The 20260-nt window shown below is 40.4% G+C and overlaps 1 protein-coding gene across 1 annotated transcript; it reads left to right on the plus strand.

The window, feature by feature from the left end:
- Window positions 1-926: 926 nt before the first annotated feature.
- LOC129378254 (glycogen phosphorylase, muscle form-like) lies at window positions 927-19682 on the plus strand. Its single transcript, XM_055058568.1, has 20 exons — window positions 927-1279; window positions 4317-4418; window positions 7725-7803; window positions 7871-7974; window positions 8551-8682; window positions 10649-10760; window positions 10906-10988; window positions 11445-11588; window positions 11888-11980; window positions 12425-12571; window positions 13140-13303; window positions 14054-14168; window positions 14712-14813; window positions 14898-15045; window positions 15122-15180; window positions 17383-17524; window positions 17672-17879; window positions 18002-18136; window positions 18294-18360; window positions 18591-19682. The coding sequence occupies exons 1-20, from the start codon at window positions 1037-1039 to the stop codon at window positions 18738-18740; spliced, it is 2529 nt and encodes an 842-aa protein (XP_054914543.1). The 5' UTR covers window positions 927-1036; the 3' UTR covers window positions 18741-19682.
- The last annotated feature ends 578 nt before the right edge of the window (window positions 19683-20260 follow it).

Consider the following 20260-nt stretch of genomic DNA (forward strand, 5'->3'; position numbering starts at 1 on the left):
GGGGTCGCAGCTGTGGACAATGAAGCAAAGTAAACAGCAGTGAAGAAAAACTAAGAAATGCTGACATGAAGCAATCATTTCTCTCGGTCTCAGGTGCTGTGGACATGCTTTGTTCAGAATATTTTCAGCAGCAGTCTCCCTCAGATCCTCCTGCAAATGTAATGTGATTTCTGGTGATTAGTTTCCCAAAATATATTTTGCACACCTCACAGCTCAGTTCCCAGCTCCCACTTAGGGAACTACTCCTCGGTTCTAAATAAACCATCTTCCATCTGTTTATTAATGTTTCATAACAAACCTTCATTGCATAATTCTGACCGAAATCTAATCACACACAGGAGGGCTGCATTTACTAATTAGGTAACTTCTGAAAACAATGATTGCATTTGGTTTCATTTAGAGGTATCAAATTAAGGGCATTTTTATTTATGAAAATATTTAACAAGCATGTTTCCTGTACCATCTTTCTACTTCATAACAATGTTAGTCTGTGCTCTTCTATGATATTCAGTACTACAAATTACGATATCAAGAGATGGCCACATGAAAAAGAGGGTCAGATTTGGCCCTCGGGCATTGAGATTGACACATAAGTAATAACCTTCAAGGTAAAAAAAATTTAACTATTTTTTGTTCATGGTCTGTCAGAAATTGTATTTCACAGAAGAGTGCCAATTATTTAATATATATATATATATATATATATATATATATATATATATATATATATATATATATATATATATATATATATATATATATATATATATATATATATATATATATATATATATATATATAATTGTTTTGTCGAAAATAGATATATAAATAGATGTACCATCACGAACTACACTCCATACCAGTAAGTGGCGGTAATGCTACTAAAGGTTTGTTACCAACCGCCAGTAAACTCAACAACAAGAAGAAGAAGAAGCAGACTCCACTGGCCGGTTGCTGTCAGAAGTGAGTGAGGGAGGTCAGGGCAGTTAGCTTCACATTCAGTCTCGAGCAGTGAGCACCGAGCGAGCCTCCAGCCATGGCCAAGCCGCTGACAGACCAAGAAAGGAGGAAGCAGATTTCAGTCCGGGGACTGGCCGGGGTGGAAAATGTAGCGGACCTGAAAACTAATTTCAATAGGCACCTCCACTTCACCCTGGTGAAGGACCGAAATGTTGCGACCAAACGGGACTATTACTTCGCCCTGGCCAACACGGTCCGAGACCACTTGGTGGGCCGCTGGATCCGAACGCAGCAGCATTACTATGAGAAGGACCCAAAAGTAAGCAGCTAATGCCGCAGTCTGCTCCGGCACGTACACACAGCTGATGAGCCGAGCGGTGGGAGGGGCAGCGGGGCCGCGCGCTGCTGCTTCTGCTTGTGCGCGTGAGATGTTTTATGTGTTTACGAGTACGTGCGCGTGTCTGCTCTGCTCCTTGCATCCATTTATAGTCACGCGCGGACCTCTTGCCGTTGACGCATGGTGTGTGTGTGTGTGTGTGTGTGTGTGTGTGTGTGTGTGTGTGTGTGTGTGTGTGTGTGTGTAATCAGCTCAGGTACATGCAGACGCCTTCTCTCTCTCTCTCTCTCTCTCTCTCTCTCTTTCTCTCTCTACCCCCCCTTCGGCCTGTCTGACCTTTAAAAGACCGTCTTCCCCACCGTGCACGCGCGCACACATGCACTGCTGCTGAGGAGCGTACAAGTAGAAACCCGCGGCGAGTTCCGCAACTGGTTGTGCGACCGGGATTGCGTAACAGCATTCATCCATCCCCTCCATGAGAGACCGCATCACAAAATGGCCTCGGCACAATGCTGTTTGAAGGACCGTTTGAGATCAAATGTATTTTTCTATTAATAGCTGCTGTCATCAATAGAGCTCTCCGCTCCGCCGCCTCCTGTAGTTGGTGACAGTTGAATCCAGCTGGTTTCCTCTTGATTGAAGAGAATAACTCACTCACGTGTGAAGCATAATTTACTGTGCAAGACTTAGATCTCAGAGAAGAATCTTAGTGTTTTGTCATTTGTGTGCAGAAATATGCTGTAATAATATTTTTTAATGCACAGTTTAATTGTTGATCGCACATAAATGGGATTTCAACATTATTGTTCATTGATTCCTGTTCATCCAACTTGTTTAGTTTGGATTGTGGTGCACGATTTACCTCTGTTTCTCCAAACTTAACTCTGTAGGACATTCAAGGACAGTCTTTCACCAGCCAGCTTGTGTGACCCAGCTTTTAGTGTGGGGGAGGGGTCCTTTAAAAGGAGGACAAAGCCTTTGAGGGTGAGAGGAGGTTTCACCTTACATCTAATGTAAAATATCATGAACTATTTATAATGTGCTGTAAACTCTGCTGGAGTTTATGCATGATCAAGCCCAGTTTTCTAAGTCTGACCTACTGATTCTGATATCGGCAGGTCTGTTTTTTATTCTACAGACTTTTAAGACATAAAGGAAAAAGAAGTCATCGTATTCCTTGATTCTTGTTTTTCTTTCGACTTCAAAAATGAACTCCAACTTAAAACTGTGATTCTCAAACTTTTTGGGCTCATTTTACAGTTCCCCAACCACCTTCAAAAGACTGAAGTACACACAAGCACAAAAAGCCAGTGCATCAGTAAAACATAACAATAATAGAAAATAGAAGAAAAAACTTAAAACCAACAAATTAAATGTAAAAAAAAATTCTGCAACCACAAGAAATGGAAACAAATTGCAAAAACAGCAGCAAGTATAAAACGCTGCAAACTGGCTCCACAAAATGGAAGTCCTCCATACCTCTAGGGGAGTCTGATAAAACATTACCCAAGTGAATACTGTCATATTGTAAAAGACTCAATGTTTGAAGCAAAGTATATAACACATACTTTCTTCCTCCAACTTTCTTCTGGACATCCAGTTAAATTATGACGTCCCGTCTTTACTGAGCTTCTGGTCCCATATGTTTTTGTGGTTGACTCCCCCTAGTGGTCTAGAGCACTTCCGGTTTATGGGGCTTGTTTATGAAGTTTGAAACTTGGTGTTTTCCAATTTACAGCAATTTCCCTTTTGCAACATTTTGTCTCATCGCAACATTTTTCGTTTGCAGTGTTTTTTGTTGCATTTGTTGTTTTTTATGTTTTTGTGTGGAAGTTTGCATCATTCATGTGTTTAGTGGAGTAATAAGAATCAAGAAAAGTGGCATAATGAGTAGAAATGAACCAAATTCTGCATTTTGAGTGCAGTTAGAAAAATATATTAAGTTTCAGCCAGGTGCTGTAACTGTCATATCACCATGGAAACACCTTTGAATGAGCAGTGTGAGAGCAAATTTGGATTGCTCTCACATTACACTTTACATTACAAAAAACTGATTGAAAGTCGATTTATTCACTGCATGTTTATGTCTGTTAAGGTTGAGATGGAGCTGAACATGAAAACGCCCCTTTAAACCATCCAGACAACCAGCACAACAGAGACACAATCAAAACTGTCAGATGACTGTTTACTCCACGATAATAACTCAGAAATAATCCAAATTAGGATGTATTTCTATTTACTATTTGCGGAACGTTTCTGTTTATATCACAGGTTTGTGGTGCCTTTCTATAATAAAGAAAAAGATATAAACTTTCAGATACTTCACAAAGAGATATCAACATTCATGGAAAAACCTCACATGCGCTGATATTAAAAGTATAAAAAATACGGCGGCCACCAGAACAAAGGCTGAGAGTATTCAATTATGCCGCATAACTGATCAGTACAGTATTGCAGAGGGAACGCAAAAGCCCTTGGGGGCTCTGTTGTAAAGGACTTACCACATGTTAAAACATTGTCTGAAGATAGCGTTTTGACCTTGACTTCTCGACAGCCCTGCTACTCATTTATCAGTGGCTCTTGTTCCTGAACCAGAGAAAGTCACCTATTGTATGAGCCAGGCATTTGTTTCACAAAATGTTGCACATGCTGGTATGCTACTTATTTTGCTGTTTGATCAACAGCAAATGGCTATTCTTTAACTTTTGTTTCTTGTTTCATCTTCACCTCTTGTTTTAATGTATGTGCTGCATAAAATGACAATAACACACTGAGCTGCTTCTACCAGTACAAAAATATTAAAAATTTTCCGAGGAAACGGAAGGACGTTCCTTTGATGCAACTGATACTGTACTAAGTAAACTTAAATACTGACCAGTTTTTACTCTGTGTAATGATAGTGATAATAGTAATTGGATGAAAGTGTAGATATTTGTTATTAGGTAAACTGTTCTATAAACTAGAGTTATAACAGATGGGATTGGAATAAAGCTACTGGTTGTCCTCTGGTTTTCTTTAGCGTGTCTACTACCTGTCTCTCGAGTTCTATATGGGTCGGACTCTGCAGAACACCATGGTGAACTTGGGCCTGGAGAACGCGTGTGATGAGGCCACGTACCAGGTAAAGAAAAGCACTGATTTCCATCCATGTCTGCCTGCGTTTTGAACATGCTTGTCAAAACGCAGGCAGACATGGATGATTAACAATACAATGGATGGAAAACTGAACTTCAGCTTTGACTAAAACTATCATCTGTGAGAAGCATCTGAGAAAGATGAGAAAAACTTGGGAGTAGTGATGGACTCTGACCTGCACCTTCAGAGCCACATAAAGACAGTTACAAAGTCGGCCTTCTATCACCTTGTCAGATTTAACACTTCTTAAACAAACACAGGAAAGACAAGAGAATTAGATTCTTTGTCACGCATGAGGAGAACGGACAGTTAATCTCCTACCTTTCTGAAACAACATTTGCCTGCTCCTCTCTTTTTATTGCTTTTAGGATCCCGAATCACAAAGGACGGTATAACTCTAAAGGGAGGGGAAAACAATTCATCACATAGCCAGAGCGCCAATGACAATCACTAACTAAAACACAAGGTATCTTGCACTAGCTAATCTCGTTCCAGACACAGGGTTAAACGAAACAAGTACATCTTCACGGTGATGGTTTTATAGCAATCTGGCCGGTCAAAGAGGCCTTACTTCCCGCTGAGAGATAACCCTGCAGAAAGCTGTTGTCACTGCTTTACTTCAGTGAGGCCTTCTGAGAACGGAATCAGAGTAATTCAACAATACAGAAACATTCTTAATGATAAGATGAAACAGAACAAATAGAACAAATGGGATTTACCTAACACACCTGAAAAACATTTCCAGGATTAGAGGACTAATGTCTCAGCCAGATCTAGTGAAACTCATCCATGCGATATCTGTAGTCACATTGATTATTGCAACAGCGTCTTCACAGGCCTGTCCAACAAATCAATCAAACAGCTGCAGCTGATCCAGAAGCTGCTGCTCGCGTTCTCACTAAAACCAGGAAGATAGAGACATAACATCAGTTTTAAAGTCCCTTCACTGACTCCCTGTAGCTCAAAGAACAGACTTTAAAATACTGTTGTTAGTTTACAAATCACTGACTGGTTTAGCACCACAATACATTAAAGATAAAATTTGATTGTATTATGGGTCAAACATTTAAGCACCTGACAGTTTTCTTCAGTCTCCACTAAAAGCTGTAGTCTTTCTGAGCAGCTGATGTTGAGATGTCTGAACCGTGCCAAACATTTACAGTGGCGTAGAAAAGGATCATAACCAATGATCATTCCACTTCTCATCATACTTGCAGCAATAACAAACTAACATTGTGCATACACACATTCACACGTCACAGCCCATCAATGTTTATGACTAAAAAACTGTTTATAGACATGCCACAGTTCTTGAAACTAATGATTTAATTTCACTAGTCTTCAATGTAATACGTTCTAAACTGAATGTAATTTGCTGTGCAACAGGGTCAACCACAGGAAGTTCAGTCGTCTCCTCGCTCAGTCGCTCTGACAGTTAACTGAAACGCTCTTAAGCTAGAACGCCTTGTCAGGAACTTGTAGGCTTAGTTAGGAGCTCTCTGAGCAAACTCTGAGAATGTTTGAGAACATGGACCCTGACATTTATGGAGATGGGACAGTTTGTTAAAAGCCATACAAATGTGGAAATCGGTTCACTAGTTCCATTGTAGCTTCTTAATTTTCCGTTTTACAAGAAACAGTCACTTTAAACAGAAATGGTTTCATTCTTTAGGTTATTGTTAACTGTCGGAATAAAGCAGACATTTTTTAAGTCAAATTCAGGAATATCCGCTACCTGCTTTGACTTTTGATTGAGATAACGGGAAGAAAAGGAATGATAAATACCATCAGAAACCCTGAACAAGAGTCATTTTATTGTGTTTTTTCTTTTAAAGGTTAGTAGAGTTGTGGAACAAAGAAGTATTTCCAAACACTGTTCAGGTAAAATCACTCAATCAGGTTTATTCATGAATTATGCAGAACTCAGAGAGCTCATAAGATAATCAATAATCAAGCCAGTCTGGTTGCAAAGCTCTGCCAGGCAGAGACAACATGTAAGTTTTATACTATGATAAGGAATGAAAAACACCTGGCAAGACGGTCTGGTTCTCATGCAGCTGTGGGAAACAAACTTCCAACCTCATACATGTAACCCAAATAGTTACTCTCAATCTCTTTTGGTAAGAGTTCACAAACATTTCATATGGCATGACTAGCAGATGTAACCTTATTGTAATGTTTTCTATTACAGTAGTAAGATTCTGTATCTGAACCAGGAAGAGCAATGCAAACTTAGTGTGATAAGAGGCATAGCAGCATGCAAATATGTGAAGAGATGAGGAGAAATAAACAGAGGGAACGCGCAGCAGTTGAGGTGAAGTGGATCGCCAACAACATGGCTGTGAGCCTTGAGCAAAGACAAGCTTTATCAAAAAGGAAGTTAGATTACACCTGTGCTTTTGCAGAACTCTATTCTACAAATGAGGCGCTCTGCTTCCCATTTTGCCTTCAGAAACCACTAAACTTTAAAGAAATAGGACATTATTTTAAGATCTTAGAATTTTCCCTTGGTAAGATACGTGTTATTTAGAGTCGAAGAGAGTCTAAAACAGAAAGTTTAGTGTAAGGTCTGCCAGAAGGAAAGAGCTGTAAATTGGATAGAGGTGTGCCATCAGCAGGCTCTGCTCCTCTGTCCCGTTTAGTTTTCTCACACTTCTCTATTTTCTATTGTTCATTTTGCCAGATCAAAACAAGCTTATGGAAGCAGCCAATCACAGTGAACTACTGACAGCTGAGCCTCCAAATAAAGTCAGATAGATGAAATGACCAGCATGGAGAGAAGCTGTGATATATCACCAATGATGATGCAAATGTGTGGATACAAAGAGTCAAGTAATCAAATTCTGCATACATTAATCATCATGACTCACTTCTTTTAATTCAATCTAGATTCTAGATTCAACTCAACCATTGAAATGATTGGTTCATTTCTGTCAAGTGATGATAATGAGGGCATATTTTTTCTATATTTGTTTATAAACCAATTACAATCCCTAGAAGACAGCATATCCCTTAGCAACAGGTCAACCACACATCATCACTAAGAGGAAGTTGTCATCTCCTTGCTCAGTGAGTGGAACTCACTGCTGGGCTGAACCAGGAGCTCTGAGAAAACTCTGATAATCTTTGTGCATGTTTCTCTGCTGTTTCTCTGCAACACTATAGCTGAATAGATCCTGATCCTGAAGTATCTTCTTGTGTACCATGTAGACTCCAACAATGCTCAGAGCTCTGTAATGGTGTCAAGGCAACACGCTGTCTGGTTCTGCTGTAACAATGTGTTGTTCCTCAGCTGGGTCTGGACATGGAGGAACTGCAGGACATCGAGGAAGACGCCGGCTTAGGAAACGGAGGCCTGGGCCGTCTTGCTGGTGAGTGTCGGGTTGAATCCTGACGGAGGTCTTCCAGCTCACAGACTCCTGCTTGTGTCCTCCACAGCTTGTTTCCTGGACTCCATGGCCTCCCTGGGGCTTGCGGCTTATGGATATGGAATTCGTTACGAGTTCGGTATTTTCAATCAGAAAATCATCAACGGCTGGCAGGTGAATGATGTGATGAATGACTCTTTTTCTCATTCTTCTGGACCAGATGCAGAAGCTTCACACTCAACTTGTCAGAATTCATATTAAGCTTTGTAACATAACTAATTTCACACAAAAAAACTAAGTATGTCTTAGTTGTTTCCATAATTCCTATATTTTTGGAAGTGCATGTTATTTCCTGTAATGACAGCTGATTTCTGTTTCTTACAACTCAGTTTAGCTTGCTTGTCCCGTCATATAGGAATAGTTCTGTTTCTCAGGAGTAATAGTTTTCCTTTCACTGTAACACACATCTGTTCACTCTTCACACTGTGACAGGCGAAAAATAGTCACACCTGATTCCACAGACACACTGAATGTAAGAGGTTTTCAACCTTTGTGAGGAAAAAGTTTTTAGTCCAGATTGTTTGGACATCATCTTACCGGACATTACCGGAAAATTGAGGGACCCAGGATATTAGACTGGGTTTGATATTCCACTCACTGATGCAAACTTTGTAGCTGTCCACTGGACCAGCGACGCTCGTGAAAGGCAGCAGTAACAGCTCGTGGTGTTTCCTGACCTCCTGTCCACAGGTAGAGGAAGCGGACGACTGGCTGCGCTACGGAAATCCCTGGGAGAAGGCTCGCCCCGAGTACATGCGTCCGGTCCACTTCTACGGCAGGGTGGAACACACAAGTGAAGGAGTGAAATGGGTCGATACACAGGTTGGTTGGTGCAGACACAAAAGTCACGCAAGTTCTGGATAAAAATTGTTCCATTTGTTTTTTTTACTCTGCTAAAAGTCACTTGTCTCCACAAAAAGAGAAAAAATTGATTCTGTTCTTTCTAATTTAGGATTATGTACTGGACTACGTAGTCAGTATCCATTACCAGATAGTTTATTTTGGGCATCATGTTTCTAACATCTGAATTGACTTGGAGGTTTGACAGAAATAACTGGAAATACGCCAAGACAGTGTTCTGCTGGGATCCAGACCAAGTCCTGGTACACTGATTCTGCTTCTACAAACAAAGAATTTCAGTATATTTTTGTTTATATCATGTGATGCTGATATTTCTGGAGCATCATCATCTCACACAAAAAAGAAACGTCATCAGAAAGAGCCCTTTGGCTCTGGTAGCGTTGCAAGAAAAGAAGAGAAAAGAAATATTCTCTACAATAAAACATGCTTTTTATATCCAGACATTTATAAATGCTAGACTTTTAACTTTCCTGCCAGAAGGACATGGAATAGCTCAGCTAAGATGTTGGACTTGCTCACCTTCACCCTCATGCAGTGATAGACAAATGTTTCTAACATACACAAAAACCTCTGGACTGTAAAAAGACAAACGCCAAAGTTGTACCAAACTGATTGGACATGCAGGTCACTGCATCTGCCTGACAGAGACACCTGGACGAAAGACAAAATGTGTTAAAGGTCAGACAGCAATGGGAGCAACAATTCACAGGAAAGTGCTAGTTCTCACTAGATGTTCCAATGTACTTGAAACAAATCCAAGCTTCACATCTCTGTTTTATAGATTCATTTTATGACTCCATATCTGTGGCTTTTACTTCTGGATCCATGTTTGGTTTTGTTGATGATGAAACATTTTTAAACTCTTCCAGACAGGAAGTAGCTCTGGAAGTGAAACAGTGGCTATGTTTTCTAACTGACATATTTGCAGATTAGTGTCTTGATGCTGCAGTAGTTTCAATCCTCTCATTAATCAGATCATAGTTATGATTTCTATCTATGAATAAGCATACAACTATCCCACACAGTAAAGCATAAACAACGGCATCAGCAGTTCAACAGATTTTTCTTCAGTCTGCGATATAAAATCATTAGATCAACTAGACCATGTTATTATTCAGACCGATTTTTTAAGAATATTGTGTAAAATTTCTGAGGGTGAGACTGGAACCTCCTGGCTCTGATAGTTGTGAAATCCCACAGAATAACAGAGTTTACTCTCCATACATCTTGATGGCTCAATTGTATTGTTAATCATTACAATTCTGATAACAATGGGCCTGACATAGAATATCTTATCGGCCTACTCACCCAACCTTACAACCGTATGCTTTATCAAAGCTGCGTTGTCAGGTGACATTTTGCAATGTTCTAATGCTACATTAGAACATTTTTCTGATTCAGCTGCCTGGCTTTACATTTTAGTGAGATATCTAGTGTAAATTACAAGACAAAGACAAAGTTGTTTCAATATTTGAAAATTTAAAACTTACTCCTTCAAACCACTTACGTTTATAGGTTTTCTTGCTTATGACTGGGTTTGACTTAAAGAACAGTCTCCATAGGAGGGAATGAACAACTAATTTTGGAAAGAATTTCATTGGGGATTAATAATAACACCCGAATTATTGATATTACTGTTTTTATTTGGGAATTATTATTATTATATGAAATTGCATTTCCAAGCACCATCACAACAGTTCAGCTGAACTGTTTGAATCTTGGAGATGTGACACATGGGTTATTGGGAGGATTGTCCCTTTACCTAGAATTGGTGTATAAATACAAATTCAGCAGTAATTCAGTTGTAACTGTAGAAAGGTCATGTCTTTTCTCACTGTGAACCCAGATGACTGACAAAGATCATCTTGCTGCAGAGAGCAACAGAAGAGCCCGATTAATGGTTTCTGTTTTTGTTGTTTCCTCACAGGTGGTTCTGGCTCTGCCTTATGACACCCCGGTTCCTGGCTACAGGAACAACATCGTTAACACCATGAGACTCTGGTCCGCCAAGGCTCCCTGTGAATTTAACCTCAAAGACTGTAAGCATGAACAACTTACAACTTACTTGCACTAATCCCGAGGTTCCACGACTTGACATGCTGAAAGCCTGCTCAGTGAAACATCTGAGGATATGTGGCTGGTACTGAGAGGAAAACACTGACCTGCTCTGCTGCTGTCCCACAGTCAATGTTGGTGGCTACATCCAAGCCGTCCTGGATAGAAACCTGGCTGAGAACATCTCCAGGGTTCTGTACCCCAACGACAATGTGAGACATTTTGTTGTTTTGCGGACACCACCCAATTACCCATTTTGTTAAAAACATAACATTGCTGCCAGGGACGCACAATATATCGGCATTAACATGGGTGTTGGCCGATATGACTCATTTTTAGCATATTGTATTGGTTCGATAAATAAAACTGAACTGTCAACCTAAAAATACTTACATATTATCCAATGGGTCCTCATGACAGCTTTAAATTTTCTTAGGTTTACCTTAATGGTAATGGAAAGTTACTATTTGATATGATTGTGGCTCATTGCTGCCCCCAGTGGCCTAATGTCATTAAATATTCGAGTCATATTTCCAACACATTGACTGATTATTTCTTTCTGATTCAGAAAGAATCAATAACTGTAAATCCAAAGCAGGTTTGTTAGCTTAGTATGTGGATGCTTATTTATATATGCAGCTCATAACAGCTCTGTGTTGGTTGTTCAGTTTTTTGAGGGGAAGGAGCTGCGTCTGAAGCAGGAGTACTTTGTTGTAGCAGCGACTCTTCAAGACATCATCCGGCGATTCAAGGCCTCCAAGTTTGGCTCCACAGAGTTTGTGCGATTAGACCTGTCTAAGATGCCAGACAAGGTGACGTCTTCATCACATTCTCACAACCATTCTTGTTTATCCTTTACCCTGTGAGATATTGCTCTTACAATAACTATAATGTACTTGGTCCTAATGCTTCTTTTTTTCTGTGAACTACATGGATAAATCTCAACCATTCCCTATGCTTCATTTGGGACCATCACAAAGTCGGTTACATGTGAATAAGAAGATCTTGCAGCATATTTAGCTTCCACATGCTGTCAGATGTGACATTCACATTTGAATTGGCCCATAATTATTTGTCCCCCTGTGGTTTGGTTATGTGTTTGTGTGTGTAGGTGGCCATCCAGCTGAACGACACCCACCCTGCTCTTGCTATTCCTGAGCTGATGAGGATCCTTGTGGATCTTGAGAAACTTGACTGGGAGAAGGTAGACGACATTAAGGGGATGTTACGACACTAAATTTCAAACTGGAAAGGTTCAGATTAGAGCCTCTGGATCTACAGCTGATCCAGAACGCTGCTGCTCGCGTTCTCACTAAAACCAGGAAGATAGAGAACATAACACCAGTTTTAAAGTCCCTCCACTGGCTCCCTGTAGCACAAAGAATATACTTTATAATACTGTTATTTTACAACTCACTGACCGGTTTATCACCACAATACATTAAAGATAAAATTTGATTGATTGATTGTATTATGGGTCAAACATTTAGGCACCTGACAGTTTTCTTCAGTCTCCACTAAAAGCTGTAGTCTTTCTGAGCAGCTGATGTTGAGATGTCTGAACCGTGTCAAACATTTACAGTGGCGTAGAAAGGGAAGGACAATTTCAGCCTTCCTGACTGCTCTGTCACACTCTCATGGTTTGCAGGCTTGGGACATTGTGACTCGCACTTGTGCCTACACCAACCACACCGTCCTGCCTGAAGCACTGGAGCGCTGGCCTGTCGACTTGTTCCAGAACCTGCTACCTCGACACTTGGAGATCATCTATGAGATCAACAGGAGACATCTAGAGGTACAGGGGAGTCAAACGAGATCAATTTTAAAATTAGTGATCCCAAGGTGCTGTGGTGGCGGAAGGGTGAAGCACAACCCATATATGGAGGCCTTAGTCCTCGACGCAGCTGTCGCAGGTTCGAATCCCGGCTGGGTGACCTTCGCCGCATGTCTTCCCCCTTCTGAAAGGTCACTAAACCCCCCCCAAAAAAAAAATTGTGACCCCAGTCTTTTACTAAAAGAAATGCCCAGAGTTTATTTAGCTGCGATTTGAGGCTAATCAAATCACAGCAAAAGCCAGACTAAGCTACCTTCAGAATAAAAAGTATTTTCCTTTTAGTTATACAGGTCATTTTCATAATAAATATAATCTCAAGGCACTTCATAAAAAATTTAAATTCAATCCAGACATACAGATTGAAAGTTTGTTACATCCATGCCAATTGATCCTAGTCATCAAATAATGCAGTCAAGTTCAGTTTATTGCTCAAATAAACTGAACTCGGATCTTACAAAATGGATCTGGATATCACTTTTGGCAGAGGTCAATGCAGAGAGATAAAATCTCTATTCTTCTTCCCCTCTAGCGCATCTCTAACATCTACCCTGGAGATCATGATCGTCTGCGCAGAATGTCCCTGATCGAGGAGGGAAATGTGAAGAAAATCAACATGGCTCACCTGTGCATCGTGGGATCTCACGCCGTCAACGGAGTGGCCCGCATCCATTCAGAAATCATCAAAAACACTGTGTGAGTAATAAAACCTCAGTCCATCTTCCTCTGCAGTTACCAAGTCTTTGAATTTGATGAACAGTCATGACCAAAATTTAGACAACACAACAGTTCTTGTTGAATGTTTTTCAAATGTTGTATTCAAAATACAACTTTTTTATAATTTTTCAAAGGCTTTTACTTGTAAACACATCAAATGAATGAAAAGAGAAGGATTATATTGATAATTTTTCATATTCTGCCATTCATATCACTGGTGTTCCTGTCATAGTTTGAGTTTATTTCAGCTTCCACCTACTTTTAGAGAACTGGCCACTGATTGTCGATGATGTTAAGAGCAGGTTGGAAAAAATGCAGGTCATCAGCTTGTTCCTGTAGACAATGTTCTCGGAGGATCACATTATTGGAGTTCTGAATCAGGCGACTCCCTCAGATAAGAAGCAACTCTTTGTTATTCAGTCTGAATTGGTGTTGGTATGACACAGAATTTGTGAACTTTTCTTCACTGTCAACTGATCAGACGTTCTTCAGTGTTGAAGCAAAGTGACAATGACTGCATGATCTTATTGGAGAGAACTATGGCTAACACAAGAAAACTCATTTCAAGCACATCTTCTGTAGCAACCAATCTAATTAGACTGAATAGGCTTGGCCTGATGATGCTGGACTTTTGGTCATGGCTCTGTTTTTTTTTTTCTTTTCTTTTCTTGATGTTTTGACCATATTTACAAAGAAACACATCTGAGTGTGGTCGGACCTCTCCTCCAGGTTCAAGGACTTCTACGACTTGGATCCTCAGAAATTCCAGAACAAGACCAATGGGATCACACCCAGGCGATGGCTGGTCATGTGCAACCCGGGCCTGGCCGGGGTCATTGCTGAGGTGTGTGCACGTGATCTCTCGGGATCACATGGAAAGTCAGCTTAGTTTTATATTTGAGTAAATTACCTAAAAAAAGATCAAATTCTAAATTATAGCCTTTTGGCTAACAATTGGTTATTTTTCCACAAAAATTACATTGAAATATGAATAAAAATGAGTAGTTGACATAGTGACAGCATAACGTTTCTAAAGGTTGAACTGACTGTGTGTGAGTCGCCCCTTACTGTTGCTTTATCTTGGGAAGATGTTCCATCTTTGTAGGCCAATGAGATGATGACGATCTGTATCAGTTCTTGAGTTTGAATCATTTTCTTTTAGTGTGAACCTTTCTCAGTTCTGTATTCAGAAAATATATCTCTGTATTGGTTTTATGATTAATATTTTGAATGAGTTTTTATTGGTTTTACTTTAGTTTAGGTTTTTATTGTGGTTCTGTAGCACTTTGAGATTTACGTGTAAAGTGCATTACAATTAAGATTGTATCAGGTTTCTGTGTTATTTAAATTTTATTTTGACTCACTCTCTGACCTGTTGACCTTCCAGAGGATCGGTGAGGATTACATCCGCGACCTGGACCAGCTCAAGAAGCTTTTGGACTTCGTAAATGATGATGCCTTCATTAGAGACGTTGCAAAAATCAAACAAGTAATTGCTGAATAATTAAATCAGGGTTTATTAAATTTGCCCTGTTTTGTTTTTTACATTGTGTGTGTCTGCTTGAACCTTAAGGAGAACAAGCTGAAGTTTGCTGTCCACCTGGAGGAGCACTACAAGGTGAAGATCAATCCCAACTCCATGTTTGATGTGCAGGTGAAGAGGATCCATGAGTACAAAAGGCAGCTGCTCAACTGCCTGCACATCATCACGTTCTACAACCGTAAGCTGTGCAGAAATAAATGTAGGCTGAAATTTGAGGAGAAAAAAATGTTTATGTTTTTTTTTTCTTCAATCAGGCATTAAAAATGAGCCCAATAAGTCATGGACCCCTAGGACTGTCATGATTGGAGGAAAGGTGAGCAGCTCTGTTCTTTTCTCTGAAACATACACATATGATAGATTTTGACATGTCTCAGGTTTCTCATCACCATGGAAACATAATTTCATGGACAAATAAGATTTGTACAGTTCAGACTTGGTCTGAACTGGTTTGCTGCATTTTTCCGTTGCATATCTGAGCAGATGGTGCCTCCCTAATTGACCTCGTTAAAACCAAATGCTGTATGGAAAGACACACGACATTTTAAAGAAAGTTTATTCCAATTTAATGTCAGACATTGAGAATACAATGGTTGTGTATCTTTTAGTCAATACTAGTAACTTCCTGCTTTCTGTTCTACTATACTTATTTAATATGTGATCATTTTCTATATGTAGGCTGAGAATCTGTACACCAAGCTAAGCTAAATGTCTCTGTAGATCATTTTTAACTATCCAGTATTACTGGCTTGATGAACATATTACTGTACAGTTGAGCACAGGATAGTTGATCAGTTTTATCTGATTGACCTGCTGTGATGCTTTGTGTTTATTGTTTTCTGTTATTTTTGGTTGCTACAGTTAGGGGCAGAAATATTTGGACAGTAACACAATATTTGTGAGTTGGGCTCTGCATGCCACCGCATTGGATTTGAAATGAAACCTCTACAACAGAATTCAAGTGCAGATTGTAACGTTTAATTTAAAGGGTTGAACAAAAATATCTGATAGAAAATGTAGGAATTGTACACATTTGTTTACAAACACTCCACATTTTAGGAGCTCAAAAGTAATTGGACATATAAACATAACCCAAACAAAAAAGTGTTTTCTCAATATTTTGTTGCAAATCCTTTGGAGGCAATCACTGCCTTAAGTCTGGAACCCATAGACATCACCAACCGCTGGGTTTCCTCCTTCTTAATGCTTTGCCAGGCCTTTACAGCCGCAGCCTTCAGGTCTTGCTTGTTAGTGGGTCTTTCCGTCTGAAGTCTGGATTTGAGCAAGTGAAATGCATGCTCAATTGGGTTAAGATCTGGTGATTGACTTGGCCATTGCAGAATATTCCACCTTTTTGCTCTCATGAACTCCTGGGTAGCTTTGGCTGTATGCTTGGGGTCATTATCCATCTGTACTGTGAAGCGCCGTCCGATCAACTTTGCAGCATTTGGCTGAATCTGGGCTGACAGTATATCCCGTACACTTCAGAATTCATCCGGCTACTCTTGTCTGCTGTTACGTCATCAATAAACACAAGTGACCCAGTGCCATTGAAAGCCATGCATGCCCATGCCATCACGTTGCCTCCACCATGTTTTACAGAGGATGTGGTGTGCCTTGGATCATGTGCCGTTCCCTTTCTTCTCCAAACTTTTTTCTTCCCATCATTCTGGTACAGGTTGATCTTTGTCTCATCTCTCCATAAAATACTTTTCCAGAACTGTGCTGGCTTCTTGAGGTGTTTTTGGGCAAATTTAACTCTGGCCTGTCTATTTTTGGAATTGATGAATGGTTTGCATCTACATGTGAACCCTTTGTATTTGCTTTCATGGAGTCTTCTCTTTACTGTTGACTTAGAGACAGATACACCTACTTCCCTGAGAGTGTTCTGGACCTCAGTTGATGTTGTGAACGGGTCCTTCTTCACCAAAGGAAGTATGCGGCGATCATCCACCACTGTTGTCTTCCGTGGACGCCCAGGCCTTTTTGAGTTCCCAAGCTCACCAGTCAATTCCTTTTTCCTCAGAATGTACCAGACTGTTGATTTTGCTACTCCAAGCATGTCTGCTATCTCTCTGATGGATTTTTTCCTTTTTTTAAGCCTCAGGATGTTCTGCTTCACCTCAATTGAGAGCTCCTTTGACCGCATGTTGTCTGGTCACAGCAACAGCTTCCAAATGCAAAACCACACACCTGGAAACAACCCCAGACCTTTTAACTACTTACTTGATTACAGGTTAACGAGGGAAAGGCCTTTTGAGTTACTTGCAGCCTTTGGAGTCCATTGTCCAATTACTTTTGGTCCCTTGAAAAAGAGGAGGCTCTGCATTACAGAGCTATGATTCCTAAACCCTTTCTCCGATTTGGATGTGGAAACTCTCATATTGCAGCTGGGAGTGTGCACTTTCAGCCCATATTATATATAAATTGTATTTCTGAACATATTTTTGTCAACAGCTAAAATAACAAAACCTGTGTCACTATCCAAATATTTCTGGCCCTAACTGTATGTTTCCAGGCAGCTCCAGGTTACCACACTGCAAAAATGATCATCAGGCTGATCACAGCCATCGGGGACGTCGTCAACAATGACCCTGTGGTGGGCGACCGCCTTAAGGTCATCTTCCTGGAGAACTACAGAGTCACTCTGGCTGAAAAGGGTAATTAATGAGCGGTGCTTTAAAAATATAGAAATCCATATCTGCTATTTAGTTGGCAGCTGCAGTACACAGACTGGTCCTGTCTGTGTTGTCTGGCTCCTGTGGAAGGAAGCCAGAGTTAACTACAGTGTGTTTGATCTATTTCAGTCATTCCTGCTGCGGACCTATCAGAGCAGATCTCCACAGCCGGCACTGAGGCCTCTGGAACTGGGAACATGAAGTTTATGCTGAACGGCGCTCTCACCATCGGCACCATGGATGGAGCCAACGTGGAAATGGCAGAGGAAGCTGGAGAGGAGAATCTCTTCATCTTTGGCATGAGGGTGGAAGATGTGGAGGCGATGGACAAGAAGGGGTGAGTTTCAGCAGGGTCCATTACACTGATTACATTTTTATTTATACTTGGAGTTTTATTCCCCTGTCTTTGGAAATACAATAATAACCTTTTGGTTTGCTTTGTCTATGTCTTGTCCTCAGTTATGATGCCATCAGTTACTATAACCGTATCCCGGAGCTGAAGCAGGCCATGGACCAGATTTCTGCAGGCTTCTTCAGCCCTGGAGAGCCTGAGCTTTTCAAAGACCTGGTCAACATGCTGATGCACCATGACAGGTAATGTGGAAAAGCTGTGGAAGTTATTGGTCACACAGCTTCCTTTGTTGACAGTTATCAGCAATGTGAAATTGCCTGAAATGATAATCTAAAACCACAATGAAGATTTGAATAATTTGGCCCACTTCATGACTGTCCATGGTTGCTTGTGCTGCAGGTTCAAAGTGTTTGCAGATTATGAAGACTACATCAAGTGTCAGGAGAAGGTCAGCGCGCTCTACAAGGTCAGTGGGTCAAGACTTCAAAAAATGTCTTCACTAGAGCTGCACCGACCACAATTGTAGATCAAAGTAGAGTCTTGCGTTAAAATGGCCCAGTCAAAGTCTAGATCCAAATTCAATTGGGAATCTGTGGACTTAAAAAATGATATTTGTAGATATTCTGTCTAATGTGCCAGGATAACACACACAGAATAAGTGTTGTTTTCAATGTCTCCCTCCCCTCTGTTTACCAGAACCCTAAAGAGTGGACCAAGAAGGTGATCCATAACATCGCCGGCTGTGGAAAATTCTCCAGTGACCGCACCATCTCCCAGTACGCAAGAGAGATCTGGGGAATGGAGCCCAGTTTGGAGAAGATTGGTGCCCCAGATGACCCTCGCTAAAGCACGACAGCTGCTTCTATCCTCCACTGTAGCTCGCCATGTGCTTAGCCCCTGCTCAGCCCCCCACCATGTAGCCTCCTCACTTTGCACTGTGGCGTTACTTCCTGACAGGATGAGTCTGTCCAGCCTGAATGGTTCCTGTTTTCTCTCTTCACTGGAAGAACATCTTACTAGGCAGGGAGAGACTTAGTTTTTAACTTTGAAGTGATTTCAGTAAGATGATAGAAACTTTGCTAACTTGAGTTGTTGAAAACGTCCTCTGTTATTGTTATTATTATTACAATAGGAACAGTAAAGACTTTCTTCCCTTTTCGCTGTTTTTGGTTAAAGACAGGGACCTTTTGACCTGGATTCCCACATTCCTCCACTGAAAGCCAGCAGATTAACCTTCCAAACATGTTATGTCTTGTTGTAGGCCAATGAGGGTAGGGAAAGGTCAGAGGGTAGGGAAAGGTCAAAGGGCATCCCAGCCACATGTCATTACAGTGATGGGATGGTTTTAAAGGAAGCCATTTTTCCATATTTGCAGCACGTCCATGTTTATGTAAGGACTTCAAACTAAAGAAGTAATGACTGATCAATGTTTTCTGGTGTTAGCTGAATGTAACCATTTGTCTGTAATATGAATATATAAGTATAGAGTTTACTGTATTTAGTTGTGATCACATCAGCATGTTTTTGTGTCTGATTCATGTTGTCTCCTAAAAGTGATCTGGTAAAATAAAACTGCCTTGTTTAACAGTTTTCCTTTGGCAGATGTGTCTATTATCTACTGTTGATATGTGTGTGAAAGAGAACACTGTACTGTACTGTACTGTACTGTAACTTCATTCTGTTGTACCTGTGCCCCTTCTACTTGCCCGTCTGCAGCAAAATGGCTAAACAATCAGAAATTTGTTTTATTTGGTTTAATAAATGATGAAACCTGGACTCGCATTTCAACACCAGGCTACAGATTTTTGTGAAACTCCTGAAATTGAAACATGAAAGATTTCAAGCAAACGTTTCAGGATCTCAGTCATGCTGATCAGACTTCTAGAGAGCGTGGAGATTTGATTCCACTATGGGATCTTACTGATTCTGCTGTTTGGAAAAAAATCTGCAGAATTTTATATCAAGCAGGAATTAATTTGTTTGTAAAAGGACATAATTAGACACTGTCAGATCTGTATTTCTCAACAGAGACACAAAGAAGACACTAGCTCTAAAGGGAGGGTGAGCAGAGCACACCTCCACACTCAAATGCACAGAAATTGGTATGCAACCTTCAAAAGTATATTTCATAGGACAAGGATATCAGTGTTCAGTTCCTCTGGATAATGAATGCAGGAACTTCCCATTCATGGTTAACCTCCTTTAAACTCCACAGGCTATTTCTCACAGTTTTCTCTTTTTCTCTGCAAACACTTAAGCACGCCAATAAAATGTAAATACAAAGATAAATAAATGGATGATAACATAAGATAAAGATAAAACAAATAAATGATAATAAACTATAAAATTCTTCCAACAAACACTGT

The sequence above is a fragment of the Poeciliopsis prolifica genome, unplaced genomic scaffold (genome assembly GCF_027474105.1).
Source record: "Poeciliopsis prolifica strain line A6 unplaced genomic scaffold, Auburn_PproV2 SCAFFOLD051, whole genome shotgun sequence".
NCBI lineage: Eukaryota > Metazoa > Chordata > Actinopteri > Cyprinodontiformes > Poeciliidae > Poeciliopsis > Poeciliopsis prolifica.